This window comes from Lynx canadensis, chromosome D2 (genome assembly GCF_007474595.2).
Source record: "Lynx canadensis isolate LIC74 chromosome D2, mLynCan4.pri.v2, whole genome shotgun sequence".
NCBI lineage: Eukaryota > Metazoa > Chordata > Mammalia > Carnivora > Felidae > Lynx > Lynx canadensis.
This window is the reverse complement of record NC_044313.2, coordinates 10,991,723-11,007,303: the sequence shown is the minus strand read 5'-3', so window position 1 is coordinate 11,007,303 and position 15,581 is coordinate 10,991,723. Positions and strand designations below refer to the sequence as shown.

The window sequence follows — 15,581 nt, the reverse complement described above, 5'->3', positions numbered from 1 at the left end:
TACTCCGCCTAGATTTAGCAATTAACATTTTATCTTATTTGCTTTATTTCTGTATTTATATGCTTTATGTATAATTTTCTGAACTATTTGAGAGTAAATCGCTGGTGATTATCCTAAGCTCCCTAAATGCTTCTCCAAAAAATAAGGCATTCTTCTACATATCCATGTTCTTACCACACTGAAGGAAATTAGTACCTTATTATCACCTGATATCTAGTCCGTTCCAGTCCCTGTACTGCCCCGGTCATCCTCAAAGTTTCTTTTTAATGGCTTTTTAATTTTTTTGACCCAAGATCCAGTCAAATGCATGTTACATTTGGTTGTCTTGTCTCTTCAGAGTCTTGTAATCTGGAACATTCCATCTAGCTTTATTCCTAGACTTGTCTAATTCATTGCTGGAGGGCATTTGACTTGTTCCTCTGCCCCTGTGTTTCCTATAAGCTAGAAGTTGGATCCAAAGGCTTGATTAAGTTCAGAGTATACATGTTTGGGAAGACCAAACATCCACGGATCCATCCGTGGTTGGAGGTGTCGTGTACTTCATGGAGCGTGTGTCAGAGGTCCATGTGTGTCTGTGGTCCCGGTATTGGTGACCACAGGTATAGGGGAGGCAGATTGGGGCTGTTCTTTTTCTTTTTTTAAATTTTTTGTTAACGTTTTATTTATTTTTGAGAGACAGAGAGAGACAGAGCATGAGCAGGGGAGGGACAGAAAGAGAGGGAGGCACAGAATCCGAAGCAGGCTCCAGGCTCCGAGCTGTCAGCCCGGAGCCCGATGTGGGGCTTGAACCCAAGAACCGGGAGATCGTGACCTGAGCTGAAGTCAGACGCTTAACCGACTGAGCCACCCAGGCACCCCCAGGGCCGTTTTTCTAAATGCTGAAGAAGAGCCAGTGTGAGCAGGTAGTCTTTGGGTCGGCAGCTTTGTTTTATCCACACTGCCCACCCCTGGTCCTTTCTCTTCCTTCCTGGAGCTGGATAGATCGAAGACCTCTCCAGGCTCGGTCCAGACGTTTCCACCCCTGTCCTGCCCCATCGTGTACAGAGGGCCTGGCCAAGGAGTACATGCTCTGATCGTCCTATCTTCACACCCTTGGTGAGGAGGGATTCCTTCCCTAGGGGCCACGGGGGTGGCCATACATGGAGGTTGGGACAGAGAGATGGATGGAAGTTTATTAGTCACATATGCGCACAGCAGGGGAGGAGGAGACTGCCAGCCAGCAGGGCCTGTGGGAGGCAGGCTGTGTAGTTCCAAGAGGGAGGGGTGGCCCTGGTTCCTACAGGAGGATGTGATCGGCCTGTTTGTGGGCTGGTAGGGGACCGAAACCCCATACTCAGGGATAATAAGCAATAATTTCACCTGGCCCCTTGATAAAGAGGGTTGTTTGGCCGGGGGACCTCCCCTGAGGGGGCAGAGCAGGGAAGGGAGCTTGTGGTCAGGCTGGTCGAAGCCCGTGTGGTTTCAGACGTGAGGGCAGGACCCAGCGTTAGGCTGTAATTTGAGGCTTTCGGCTGCAGCGCGGTAACACACGTAAGAATGCGTGCTATTCGCAGTTGCCCTTCTAAGAACTTCACACCATCACCTTAATATTCACACCAGCCCTCTGACGGAGGTGTGTAGGTGTCATCATCGGCAGTTTGCAGATGAGGAAATCAAGGCCCAGGAAGGGAAGCGTCTTGCCCAAGGTCACGCAGTCAGTGAGGGTGAGTGCAAATCCAACCCAGGCTGTCCCTCCGGAGTCAGTGCCCACAGAGTTGGGAGGGCATGAGGGCTGGAACCGGGGGAGGAGGAGTGGAGCCCGTCTGTGCCTGTGCCTCGGCCCCCGGGGGGCGGCCACCCTCGCTAAGCCTGCCTTCCCATCCTTTGTGAAGCTTGCTGCAGAGAAGAGGGGCCATCCCCAGGATGGGGTGGGGGCCATGGGAGCCGTTCCTCATCTGGTCCAGGGCTGGTCTCCTGGATACAGTGCAGGTGAGCGGCCGACAGCTTTGCTGCACGGCACCTGCTTCTCTGGGGGGCGGGGAGGAGGGGGATGCTGGGGGCAACTTCTTGGGGTCTTTACTTCTCTTGCCACCTCCTTCTCTGTGCATTGTTTCTTCCCTTCCCTCCTTCACAACAAACATCCGACTGCCCTCTGCAAGAATCTGATTTCAGCCTTCACACTGAGAACTGAGATCAACATGTTGCATTTCCCAAGAGCAAGGCTATATTTCTAATTGTGGAAAATTGTGTCTCTTATTCAAATAATTGCAGTTGCCACTACACTGGTGGGCAGTGTGTGTGTGTGTGTGTGTGTGTGTGTGTATTTGCATGTTCTTTCCTTAAAGTTCCAGACTATGTGCTGAGGAGGACGTGCATTAGTGGACATTCCAAGGCACATAGAACTGTGACGACTTAGGCAAGAGACCCTTTGTCTTGTAGCCTCAGTGTTCTCGTCTATAAAATGGGAATAACAGCAATTTCTATCTCATAGGCTCTTATGAAAATTAAATGAAATAATGTTGGAAAGCACCAGGTCAAGGGCATTGCACAAGATGGCTCCAAATGTGGTAACCAGTTATTATGAAATTTGTTACTCTTGTCTTTGGGATGGCCAACCACCGAACTCAGGAGAAGGCTGTATGTTCAGAGACAGGTCACGGGCTTGCTGGCTCACAGAGATAATTCATCAGTACATTCTGTCCGTGGCCTCATCCCACCCTTTGTCCTAGGACTAACAGTAAGTCTGAGACACCTCCTCCCTGCCGGGCCTGGAGCGACTTGCCCGTCTACTGACCACATCCAGTGCCCATTTGTAAGTGTTTTCCCTCTCTCATGGGAGACGCCCACCCGTGGGGCAAGTCAATAGTTCAGTTAAGGAACAGGCTTTACTTTTTGCTGTTGCCTGGAAAACTTCTTTATCACACTGCAAGGTTCAAAAGGGACTTCCTGGGCCATTGTCGCTCACAGAATGGTCAGATGATGAGTGACAGTTGTCATTGTTGTCTGTCTGACCCTCTTCCCCCATCATGCAACCTCCCTGCCCCAAGGTTGGGGAGAATGGGGGTGGGGAGTCCTTCTCAGACCCACATTGTGTCCTCAGCAGTGTTGATGTTCACACTGGAGGAACATCAGTGGAGGCCTTCAGTGCCCTAGACACTTGCCAGACCCTAACTTTTCTTACTGCTGATGATAGCAGTATTATTACTGCCCTGGAAGGTGTAGCCATCCTGGGGGTGGGGTGGGGGGAAAGATACAAAGTCTCAGAGAGGTTAAGTGACTTTTCTCAAGCCCTTCAGCTGGCAAATGCCAAAGCAGGGATTTGAACCAAGTTTAATGGTCTGGTTAGGTTCATATTTCAGTACAATCTTGTGTTATTTTTGGTTGTGGGAAAAGGAGGTAGAAATCTGTGTCTAGTATGTGACTGAAGTGTTAACCTGTTTTGAAAAAGCTATGCCATCTACGTATGTGATATGATTAAAGGGGGGAGATAGCGGAGCTTTGAGAACTTGGCTTTGAGTTAGAAGCAGCATGGGGGACAGAGGCTTCACTATTCCTTGCTAGTGTGATGTCAAGATGGGCCATTCTTCTGGGTTCCTAATTCTGAATGTTGCCCCATTCAGCATGTGGACAGTGATAGTTCCACACCCTGTGACATTTCCAGGGGGTTAGGATCCTCATAAGCAGCCCTAGATTAGAGGCCATCTCATGGGTCCACCTACTGAAACACTCCTAACCCGACATCTCCTGAAAGCAGAGTGGGCTGGCGATCTGTGTAGACAGCTCTGACACCTGTAACTGAAGACCTTGACGTCTCATTCTCCAGTCAGTTGGCACTTCACGGTCCCTTGACTGTAATCTCCGCAAGAGGGGGACCACATGTGTTTTATTCCCCAGGGTTCATAGGACAGTGCCTGGCACATCGCATGCACTCAGTACGTGATTGTTGAATGAATAAGCAGGAGGCAAAGATGATGGTGGTCCACTGCCTCTCCCCTACTGCACCCTTCCTATATAAGCAGATACTGTATGCTGCTTAAGAGTCAGGCTGGGCTGTGAAAACAGGACTGGCCATGAGACAGAGAGACAGAGACGGAGAAAGAGAGTATGGATAGGAACCCAGCCTCAGGAGGATTTATGCATGAATTAAAAAGAGAATTGCTCAGCATAGAGTTAGAATAATGTCTCTGAATTTTCATTGTGTATGTTTTCCAAGTTCTTCAAACCGCACCGTCAGAAAACTTAGGGAGAAAACAAGAACACTCTTCCTCCTTTGCGAGGAAGAAATTGGTATATGGTTAGGTTGAGACAGTTGTGCGATTCGAGCAGCAGAGAAATTAAAGAAGCCTATCTCGGATCTAGATCCAACAGCAAGCCAAGTCACCTGGCTCTGGGCAGGTGCAGTTTTCACAAAAGAAAAGCGAGGTTGCCTTTAGTGGGAACTCTATCCTTTCTGCATCAAAACGTTTTGACCCGCTTCCACGACAGCAGCAGTGCTTAGAGATGATTTTAGGGGCTGTGTGATGTGCGCTTAGGTTACACACGGGTGAGAGCCCCCAACTCCGCAGTCATGGAGAGGGTCGCTCACCCCCCTCCCCGTTTCCCCTTCCGTCTTTCCCCGCCTTGCAGGGGACGGACAGACCAAGGCCATGGACAGAGGCTCTCTGGGCCTTCACAGGGAGGGTGGGCTCCTCTCAGGCAGCGGCACCAAAGAATTTAATAGCGGTCTTTTGTTTTCATTGTGTTTATGTTGACATTTACCGGCTGTTGACAGAGGGAATGTTGACTTTGTAATTAAGCATTGACATGAAGTTTCTTCTAGGCTTTTAGTTTACCAAGTCTCAAGGAAAGTCACAGTAGGGGAGGAAGGGGGGATAAGGCAAAACTTGGCCAACTTGGTTCTTTTTTTTTTTTTTAATCGTTACATATTTTGAATGAGAGAGAGAGAGAGAGACAGGGGAGGGGCAGAGAGAGAGGGAGGGAGAGAATCCCAAGCAGGCTCCTAATGGTTAGTATGGAGGCTGGACGCAGGGCTCGAACCCATGAACCGTGAGATCATGACCTGTGGTGACACCCGGAGTCAGACGCTTAACCAGCTGGGCCCCCCAGGTGCCCCTTGGTTCCCAAATGGCTGAAGCTGGGAAGCACCGGCTTTCCGTCCCCGGGAGCCTGTGTGTCCACCCTTAGTGCTAACATGAATCCCCTGGGGCTCTTGCTGAAAATGAAGATTCTGATTCAGTAGATCTGGGTGAGGCTCCGGGACTCTGCGTTGTTAATCGGCTCCCTCCCTTTGATGCCGGTGCCTCGGCCCCTTGCGAATCGCGGTTTGATTGACAGGCGGGCAGCGTGGCACCACCGGGAAGCTTGCTGGGGATGCCAACTCTCTGGCCCCACCCAAGACTGGTTGTTCCTGTCAGCACAAGACCCCAAAGTGGATCCTGGCCACATTAATGTTGGGGAAGCACTGATCTAGTGCCACTGGGGGGGGGGGGGGGGTCCCAGTGCCTAGTGAGCCCTGGTGAGCGGGTAATTGGAGGTCGCGCTTGGCCTCCTCAGCAGAAACCGGGTTTCCACTTCCTGGCTCCCAAACCACCTACAGGGAGCTCATGGAAGGGGGTTTCCGGGCCTGGGCCGCCCTTTCTTGGAAACACCCTGTCTTGTCTCCAGACCTGCCCGTTCTGCCTCACGCCCACCTCTGCCCCCGTTTGCCCTCTGAGACCCACGGTCCTCTGCGTAGCTGCCTTGCAGTCTGGAATCTCAGGGGCAGGCACCGGTGGCTGGAGCGTGGCTGGAGAAGGGACATCTATCTCTCTAGGCTCTGCTGCTCCCAGGGAATATAATTTGCTTGATAGATGTGTTCTGGCTGCAGCTCCTCAGGGTGGGGTGTGGAATTGTGCAAAAGGCTGATTGCAGGCTTTAAAAAATCGCCATGATGGTTGTAACACGTGGGGGACAAACGAGGTGACAAGGGACGGTGCCGGCTGCATGGGGAAGAAATGGGGATCAAGGTTCTGGGGCCTCTGAGAGCGGGGCTGTGGGCACATTAACACTGCTGACGGCCCGTGGGTGGCAGGTTGTTATTTTAAAGCCACCTGTGTCATCTTACTGGCTTCTTTCTGACGGGACCTTGTCACATCCCTGCCAAGAGGTGGAGTCCAGTCCCCTGTCTGGAACCCGGGCTTGACTTTCAGACTCTTGTGTAACAAGATAACACCACAAGACTCTGAGACTAGGTCAGAAAAGACAGTCAGCCTCAGCCTGGCTCTGTCGGACCCCCATCCTGAACTGAGTTCACCAGGTACAGAACGAGGTCCGGAGGGTCCGGAGGTGGCCTGATGGCCGCGAGCTGACAAAGCAAACCATATCCCCGCGGACTCAGCCCCCTTGCTCCCCATCTTTCTCTCGGTGGTGACTGGGTTCCGTCCGCCTGGGTGTTGTGGGTTCCCAGGGTGTGGGAGGGTTTGGGAGGCTGACAAGGTGAGGAGGGGAAGCGGTCTGGTTTCCTGGCAGCAGCCCCAGGATGCACCTCACTGCCCCCCGCTTTCCCTCCCTGCCTGCCTTTCTCTCTGCTTTCCTCCTGCCCAACCTTCTGTCTTCTCTCGGAAGCTTTTCTTGCTCACTCTGCCCCCTACTGGTGGCGAGGTGTCAGCACGCCGTCCGGGGTAAGGGAGGGGAGGGAAGAACCCGACGTTTTCCCCCTGGTGCTGCCCCAGTGGCTCTTCAACCTTTGTTCCTTCTCCAGCCTACTTCCTCCCCAGAGCCGGCTGCCGGCCTGGCCTCGCCGCACTCCGAGCCCCCATTCTGCCCTTCGGCTTTCAGTTCACTTTGGAGCCCCAACTTCCTAGGGTCTTTACAACCATTCTTTTATGCCCAGAATTGGTCCTCGGCGGCAGAAAGTTGTACAGTGTCTACCATGTCTTGGTAATTCTTTCAATCCATTTTACCCTGTCATCCCTTCTCCTTCCCCAGAGGCTGGTTTCTCCACCGAGGGCGTGAAGGAGTGGCCTTCTCGGGAAATACAGGCAACAGACGAGAGCGCTCACACATCTTTCTTTGTTTTGTTTCAGTTTCACAGAGTTTTTGGACCCATTCCAGAGAGTCATCCAGCCAGAAGAGATCTGGCTCTACAAAAATCCTTTGGTGCAATCGGACAACATACCTACCCGCCTCATGTTCGTAAGTACCGCGATTTCATGGCTGATTTGACCCGTCTCCCAAGTATGAACCAAATGGGTTTCCATTTCTGCTTTGCCAACCCCTGCTGAAGACAGTGAGCAGTCTCAGAGAAAGAGGAGGTGAGCAGCCCATGGCATTAAAACTCCATTCCAGATCATGACGGGCGCTGCTTGGCCATATGGAACCAGTAATTGCCTGACACCGTGGAAAGAGGAGGGACTGGCTTACGTGAGCTGTGCCGAGTTGTTTCCAAATACTTACGGTAAAATAAGACCAGAAATGGATTTTCCTGCTCCATCTCCTTCTGGAATAAACCTCTGTTTTGCCAAACTCAGGTCCTATATAGATAGCTCTGTCAACCACTCTTCTGGTTCTAGCAGGTCAGTTGACTTCTGATGCGATACCTCATATGACTCAATCCCCAGATAGTGTTTTGTGCCTTTCTACTTCTACAACAAATGGGCCAGCATCCAAATAGCTGGTGGAGATAGCAGGATTATTTTTACCTCTTCACCCTGCTCCGTGGCTATTGAAGCCTTTTACATTTCACTTCCTATGTGCCAGGCACTGTGCTGAGAGCTTAAGAAAGGATTATCTCATTTGATCCCACCCAACATTACAGTGAGAAAGATGTCAGTCTTGTTCACATTTGCAGATGCAGAATTACATTCTAGAGAAAGGAGGGAACTTGCCCAAATCCACACAGCAAGTGAGTGGTAGAGCCAGGATTGAGATCCAAGCAGCCTGCTCTGAGCCCAGGCTCATCCCTGAGGCTGCCATGTAGGTTGGGAGCTGAGTGTCCAAGACTCCTTGCTGATGCTAATGGCCTCCTGGGGAATTGCCATCAGGCCTTTCTGTAGCAGAGGAAATATTTAAGCTCCTCCTTGTTATGGAACGGTAATGTAATTTTTAGTTGAGCTAGTCTTCTAGCTTGAAGGCTATTCCTGTTGACCAGCCATTGTGTCTTGTGCCTCTGGAAACTTACATGGTTGTTCTAAAGATTTCATAGAGCACATGAAGAATATTTTTGCATCTTGAAAGAAATCCCTCTGATTTTATGAAAGAAATCTTGTTAATTCGTGATTAGAAAGATCTTTGTCTGCAAACATCCCGAAATGCCCAGCACATTACAAGAGCTTTGAAATCTTATTTTATTTGCCTTTTAATAATTGCTTTTCCACCGGAAACTAAACTGGATTATTGTAAATTTCAGGGGGGAATTGAAGAGTTCAGGCTTTACCTAACACTTGAGTATTAAAATCAGACTTTTTCCATTTCTGCTCTAACTCAAATCTTCCATAAACCCTAGAAATAAAGGAACTAGTGTGTGTCTGGCTAGTTTATGCCATGGTTTTGAAAGGGAGAAGCTCTTATCACTTATCCCCACTCTTCAAAGATTTCACATTTTACGTGCTGTAAGACACAATTTGGAGATGAATGCTCGTATGGGATATTGTGAGAAATTTGTGGCTGTGTCCTAGATTTGTGAACAATGGATTGTTTTGAAGTCTAGATACAAATGCCACAAATACCCTGGCTGCAGACACACGTAGGAGGGGGTACATTTGCATGTTGGCAGAGGTGGATAGGAGGCAGTAAAGGAGTTATTCAGTGCTGTGAGTCTCAGAGAATAGAAGTGTATTCAGCCTCAGATCCCGATTCCTACCCTCGAATCTCCTAAGGAGATAAGTTCAACCTTTTGTTTTGTTAGTGGTAGTTGATGTATTTCATTCATTTGGTCACAAGATTTAATGCAGGCTCCATAATAACACGAGGAAAGCAGCAGATACATTTATAATACACGTAACAGACAGAGGAAAAATATTTTGTCACCACATAAATCAGATTTTTTTTTCTCCTGGATTTTATTAAGAGTTTAATATAAAATATCATCTGTTTGCTTTGATCCATTAAAACCTTCAGGTGTTTATGGAAGACCGTAATAAAATATATATTTTCAATGTTTTTTTTTTTTTTTTCAACGTTTATTTTATTTTTGGGACAGAGAGAGACAGAGCATGAATGGGGGAGGGGCAGAGAGAGAGGGAGACACAGAATCGGAAACAGGCTCCAGGCTCTGAGCCATCAGCCCAGAGCCTGACGCGGGGCTCGAACTCCCGGACCGTGAGATCGTGACCTGGCTGAAGTCGGACGCTTAACCGACTGCGCCACCCAGGCGCCCCTTCAATGTTTTTTAAAACAAAGTTGGTTTCTTTAGAAGGCTCAAGTTTTATTGTTTAATACATAAAAAAAAATCTTGGGGTCTGTTTTACTTATGGTTGGAATGGGTTTTTTGTTTTGTTTTGTTTTTGAGAGAGAGTGCATGTGCATGTGTGTGAGTGGAGGAGGGGCAGGAGAGAGAGAGAGAGAGAGAGAGAGAGAGAGAGAGAGAGAGAGAGAGAGAGAATATCTAAAGCAGGCTTCATGCCCAGCATGGAGACTGTTGGGGCTCGATCTCATGAATTGTGAGGTCATGACCTGAACTGAAATCAAGAGTCGGTCAGACACTTACCCAACTGAGCCACCCAGGTGCCCCTTGGTTGGAGTGTTTTAATCTAAAGGCAAACTTTTTAACTTCCTAACCAAAGTGTTATTTAAAGACAGCTTGTAATAAACCACATGTCTTTTGATTGGGAAATTAGTGCCTCTGGAGCGGTGTGTGTGTGTGTGTGTGTGTGTGTGTGCGCACATGCATGTATGTTTTAGAGGAGCCACTTGGTCAGAGGTCACAAAAACAGTATTAAAATGGTAAGGGATTGAGTTAAGTACAGAGTCAATGGTGATAACATCACCAGGAAGCCCCTCTCATTTTCTCTGTCTTTGGCACTTTCAGCTAAGGTGACGATGGAACTTCTACATGGAAGTTGGGTGTGGTTGGATTGTTTGATTCTGAGAGTTTGTATCCCTTGATGACTCTGGGTTCCTGTTGACCAGAGAGACAGGCTGAGAATTCTTTTCACATATACTGAGTCTTGAATTAACATTTCTGGGAAGTTCCCAAACTTTTAGCTGTCTTTATGGAAAGCTGCTTCCTTATTCCAAAGTCATCATGGTTCCCTCCTGAGTGTGTGGGGTTTATCATAGCATCTTTGAAAACCTGCTTTTTGCTGTAGGAAGACTTAGTTTGTGTTGTTTTTTGCTTTTTAGTATACTCTTTGTTTCTGTCTTAGTAGTTGTGTCTTTGTAGATTCAAGGAACATTTCCAGCCTGCTGTGGGTAAGAAAAGCCATAGGAGCTTCAGGTGATGGGAAGTCAAATCAGATCTGGGGGGTATATCCTGTATATAGGGGTCCTACAGGCTTCTGGTGGAGATGGTACTCTAAAAAAAATAGAATCTAGAAAGGGCTAGAGGCTTGGGTAAACTTGCAGGGAGCTTTCTCATCGCCATCATCACCATCACCACCACCACCATCATCATCGTCATCATCATCATGGCAGTAACAACAACAAGTAACATCTCTGGAATACAGGAGTTGTACTCACCACTTTACAGTGGCATCTGAGATAATCCCTGTCACAATCTGTTGAGGTCATCACTTTTGGAATCCCATCATTTCAATGGAGAAAATGGCAACTGCAATGAGATTCAGCAACTTGTCCAAGGTTATACAACCACCAGTTGCTAGACCCCGATTTGAATGCCAGCTGCCAGAGGCTAGACCCTCATGGACCCATTCAACTGTGATGTCTCCTTTGGGGCTCAGGTGATGTGGAAAGGTGTTGAGAAGCCGATCGCATGCAGAAGAGCTGGTGTGTCAAGGCACAGACACAAGAAAGCAGGGGCCATGTGGGCCCAGTGAACAGGGCCCAGGGACACAGACATGAACATGACTTGGATGGACCCAGGAAAGCTCTTGATGGGTAAGCTCAGGTAGTGAGTTGATGGGATGATTGGTGTCCCCCAGTTGCTTTACTTGGCTTAAACAAACAAACAAACAAACCCTACCCAACACCTGTCCTTTGCCCTTGTTCTTTCTGCCCTGGCCACAGTGAGTCCAGAAGATTTACTTCTGTAAAATATTACTGATACCGTGTTGATTCGATAACAGTGTTTCCTATTCTAGTATAGAATGCTTCTAGGGAAGACAGAAAGTTAATTTTGGGGGGAGGAGGGAAGGAAAAGAGACAAAGCTGGCTCATGATAGACAGTTTAATTTTTAGACTCTTTGCAAAAGTCGTAGACAGCTCTTTTCTCCGTGATGGGCTGTAATTTCTTACCCACAGCAAGGCCCTTTCCAGGTGTCTGCACTGCATGTCCTGGCTTGTCTCTATAAGCACTTTTCAGCACATCTGTCAAGTGCCAGAAATTAAGGCACTCCGGGCCTGTTGTTTGTCTGATATGAATGAACTCCGGTGACAGGCTCTTCTCTGGTTAACATCCTGACATCAGAGTTTGAGCCCTTTCGTTGTTAAAAGTTCTCGGTATACTTGTGCCCCTCCCACGTCAGACACACTGGCCCTGCTTTGTCATTTTCCAGAAGCATCCTGGAAGTACCGTGTCTTGTATCAGTGGCGCAGGTGACCCACCTTCTGGAGCAGCAGTGGCCAGGAACTGACAGTACTTCCTGTGTTGGTTTCATTGGTGGACGCACAAGGCCGGTCCCCGGTGGAGACTCTGGTCGCTGGTCGTGTAGGCAATGGCAGGTTGCCTGGATGCATTAGGCTCTTCCCTGTTCCCGACTTCCTCCCGGCACTGCTCAGACTCAGGGCATAGGGGGCGGGAGCTTCAAACCGCTTTGTTCCCAGTAGTGTGGTCACAGGATCCTGGTACTCCTTTACTGGTTTGGGTCATTTGTTAACACTTTTCCCTGGGGAAATAATGACATCGTAGCATCCAGTAGATGCTGGATGCTAACTGCTGGATTCTCTGGGTCGGGCTTCTCTGTACATTCCAGACTGGATTGCCTCAGATCCCCTTTCTAGCTATGTGACTTGGAAGAATCACCTACCCTCTCAGTGCCTCAGTTTCCTTACTTGTATAAAGGGCCTTTGATAACACTCTTCTCCGCCTCCTACAGTGTTGAGAGCATCAAGTGGGGTGATAGACTTCCAGTGCTTTGTTTAGTGTGTGGTACAGAGGAAGCATCCAATAACTGCTGGTGAATTTAAATACCAGTAGCAGTATTTATTATGGATGGTGTTGTTGCACCCATGTTAGAGATGAGAAAACTGAGATCCAAAGGTGAAGGGGTTGAGTGACTTGATCATGGCCACAGAGCTGGTAAGCGTCAGAGCTGGAGCTTGAACCCAGCTCTCCTTAATCGGAGTCTGTTCTGCACATTGTGTTTCTCAGCCTGTATAATAGCACCAGGCAAAACCAGCCACAAACTGGACCCTGCCTGATGACTGAGATATATTATCTTGATATTTGGGTTCTGTGCGCTACAGTTAATTAGTAGCTTACAAAGCCATTCTTTAATGCAAGAATGATCTCAGCCTCAGTTTCCTCACCTGTAAGATGAGGCATTTGGACCAAGGTGATCGCTGCGATTCAAGACTCCAGCCCAGGCAGCACGGAAGTGCAGGTTGGGGTTTCTAGGCCCACCGGGTGTGTGCCTTTGAGAATTCATTTCTTTCTCGGTTTTGTTAGCTGTGTGAGGAGGATGTTTCCCCCAGGAGAGTAGTTAGAAGATTAGACAAATGTGAGGGAAGCCCATCACACATAGTAGGTGCTGAATCCATGACAGCTGTCCCTAACATTTCTGTGACTTGCCCATGTTCCTGGATGTGAGCCCCCTTACTTCCCCCTCCAACTCCAGAGAAAAGGCATTTACCATGTTTTATTAATGCTTCTTACTTCTAAGGTGAGAACTGCTATAACACCATGGCTAAAATCCCAGAGCTTGATATAAAAACAGTCTGGGTATAAATCTCTACTTCACCACTCAGTAGCTGTGTGCCTTTCAGCAGGTTGCTTAACCTCTCTGTGCCTTAGTTTCCTATCCATAAAGTAAACGTGTGTTAATATGTTAATTTGCATGAAATGCCCAGAACTTACCATGGTCCTAATTAAGTTTTCAGAGCACGTTAGTGCTGTTTATCACACTTACGTCCGTACGCGGGGCAGCCCTCTGTTCTCGTAACTAGTGAGGGAAACTCAAGCATGGAGAAGGGTTCAGTCTGTTTTCCGCGTCCTGCAGTAGTGGTTGGCTGGAATTCATCGTTCTGGTCTCTCTCCGGTCCCTCTTAATAAGCACTCAGCATTCACTGTCTTTCCACTGGGCTCATTCCCAGGATTTAAAAAACATTCAAAGCTTGGAAAAGTTAACCTAAGGGAAAACAATAGCAGGGGAAATTTTGCCTGCCTCTTTGTCCTACATGTCCACATCTGTTTGGAAGTAGAAGTGGTCACCCCCACTTCCTGTCTGTGTGTCTTTGTCTCCAAGGGCTCAGGCAGCAGAGCAGCCGCCTTTAAAGGCTTTTGCAGGAGCGGTGGAAGGGGTGCGCCCTGGATTCCATTCAGTCTGGTTTGTTGGGTGAAAGGGGGTACCCATTCTTGTGTCCACTCCTCGTACTCAGTTCGGGGGTGCTTCCGCCCAGAAGGAAGTTGTTTTCCTAATGGGTTGGCTTCTGGGGCTAATCTCTTAAATCTACCTTTTAGTTGGAAAATCTTGGTAAAAAGGGGGAGAGATGACACATGTAAATATGTCTCTGGCTATGCTGACTTGAAGACTGTGCTGTCCAAGGATATGGCAGATACGTTTCCAGGAAGAAGAAGTGGGATCGGAGCCCAAGTGTCATTAGGATGAGGGGAGGAAGGAAAGATGGCTACACCCCCAGGCACAGACATTTCTGTGGCCGCCTGGATGATGGGTGCTGTGGTTCTTCCTCTGATGCATTCCCTCATGTGAAGCTCATGAGCTGGGGAGCCCTCGCCCTCCTGGGTGACTAGCATAGGCCTAGGAAGTAGTTTCTTGGTGGTTCTAGAAAACAGACCAATGTGCATCTACGTAGGAAAGTTGTAGAAGGGGTGAAATTAAGTGATGGCTCTGGTTGGGCCATCAGAGTTGGGGGTCGGGCTCTGTTGGAAGTAGGGGAGCTGAGACAGGAAGCGGTGCTCAGGGAGATCCCCTTGCCATCAGGCTGCGAGCCTGGAGCCACTGGGCGGTCCTGATGCCTTCTCCGACTCCTGCTCATGGGCCTGGAGCTTTCGGTCTCCCCTGTGGTGTCCCTGTCTCCTCTTGGTTGGTACACTCCAGCTCAGGATCTCCTGTAGGCAGCCTCTGAGGTAGGCAAGGTCTTGCCAACTCGTATCTTTTCTGGGGTTTTATGTCAGTCTTACCTTAGAGTATTCCATCCGGGATTGCCTTGTAACGTCGTCTCCAGTCCTGCGCTATTCTGGTATTTAAGGTTTGAGTATCAGTGGGGTCACTGTGCGCCATTCACTGTTGAGTGAGCTGCTTTTCCCTATTGGGGAGTGTGTGGCCTCGTCTGCGTGTCTGATGTGAGAGGAAACAGGGAGCTAAGGACTTCTTGGACCTTGACTGTAACTTTGGACTTAAGTAAGCAGGGGCTTCCATCATCACTCTTGAAACACTAAATGCGCGAGTCAAACCTCTGACTCACCAGCATCAGTATCATTTGAGACATCTGGTACAAAATGTAGATTCCCAGACGGGTCTTGTAAGGCTACTTGAGGGACTCAGCTTTGTAATGAACCCGACTGCTATTCAAGTGTGAGAGCCACCCAGGCACCCCTGGGAACTTTCACAGATGTCGCTGGAGGTATTAATGCACAAGTGAGCATTGCCTTTTCCAGTCGCCCTTGGGGAAATCTTCTGCTTCTCTGCTTTAGTTCTGAATCTCCTCTTATACAGCTGCCCTTAGACTGGTGCCACATTCTTCTGAATACCTTCCATGGTGATAGGACTTGCTGATGTGGTGTTTAAACAGCTAAGTCATTCAGGACCACAGCTGATAAGGAGGCCCATCCAGCTGGTTACTGCCATTGTAATTGGGAAAGAAACCAGCCAGCAAGGGGAGGGGTTTTCTCACGTCTCATGAGCTGCCTCTGAAGACGGTTCCCAGAGAGGAGGCCCCAGGATGTGCTGAGCTCTTGCAGTCTAGTTGCAGCAAGTGTGTAGAGCATCTCCAGTCGTTTTGAAAGACTGTGTTCATTTGGGTGAATTCTTTTTATAAAAGAAAAGTGTCTTCTAGCCAAGCCTATCCCCATTAGAAAGTCCCTTTCCAAAAAGTGGCATTGCATTACAGGTGGAGATTTCCAAAGGTGTGAGCACTATCGGTCAATAGTCACCAAACCCCACCCTTCCTACCACTGTGTATTAGGTCAGTTGTGAATTTGTGAGATAATTAGTCCCTTCTGATATTGTTTTCCTGAGATGTTATAATCAGTAAGGAAGTAACTTCAATACTGTTCTCCTGGTTGTTGGAATGTTGAAAACAACTTACTAATTGTAGAATGCTGAATA

At 48.5% G+C, this 15,581-nt stretch overlaps 1 protein-coding gene across 1 annotated transcript in view; it reads left to right on the top strand.

Moving 5' to 3' along the window:
• Nucleotides 1-15,581, top strand: part of PLPP4 (phospholipid phosphatase 4) — a 127,376-nt gene that overhangs the window by 39,094 nt on the left and 72,701 nt on the right. Inside the window, exon 2 of the mRNA XM_030334804.1 lies at nucleotides 7,044-7,152. Within this exon, the coding sequence (XP_030190664.1) occupies nucleotides 7,044-7,152 (109 nt within the window). The remainder of the gene's footprint in view (nucleotides 1-7,043; nucleotides 7,153-15,581) is intronic.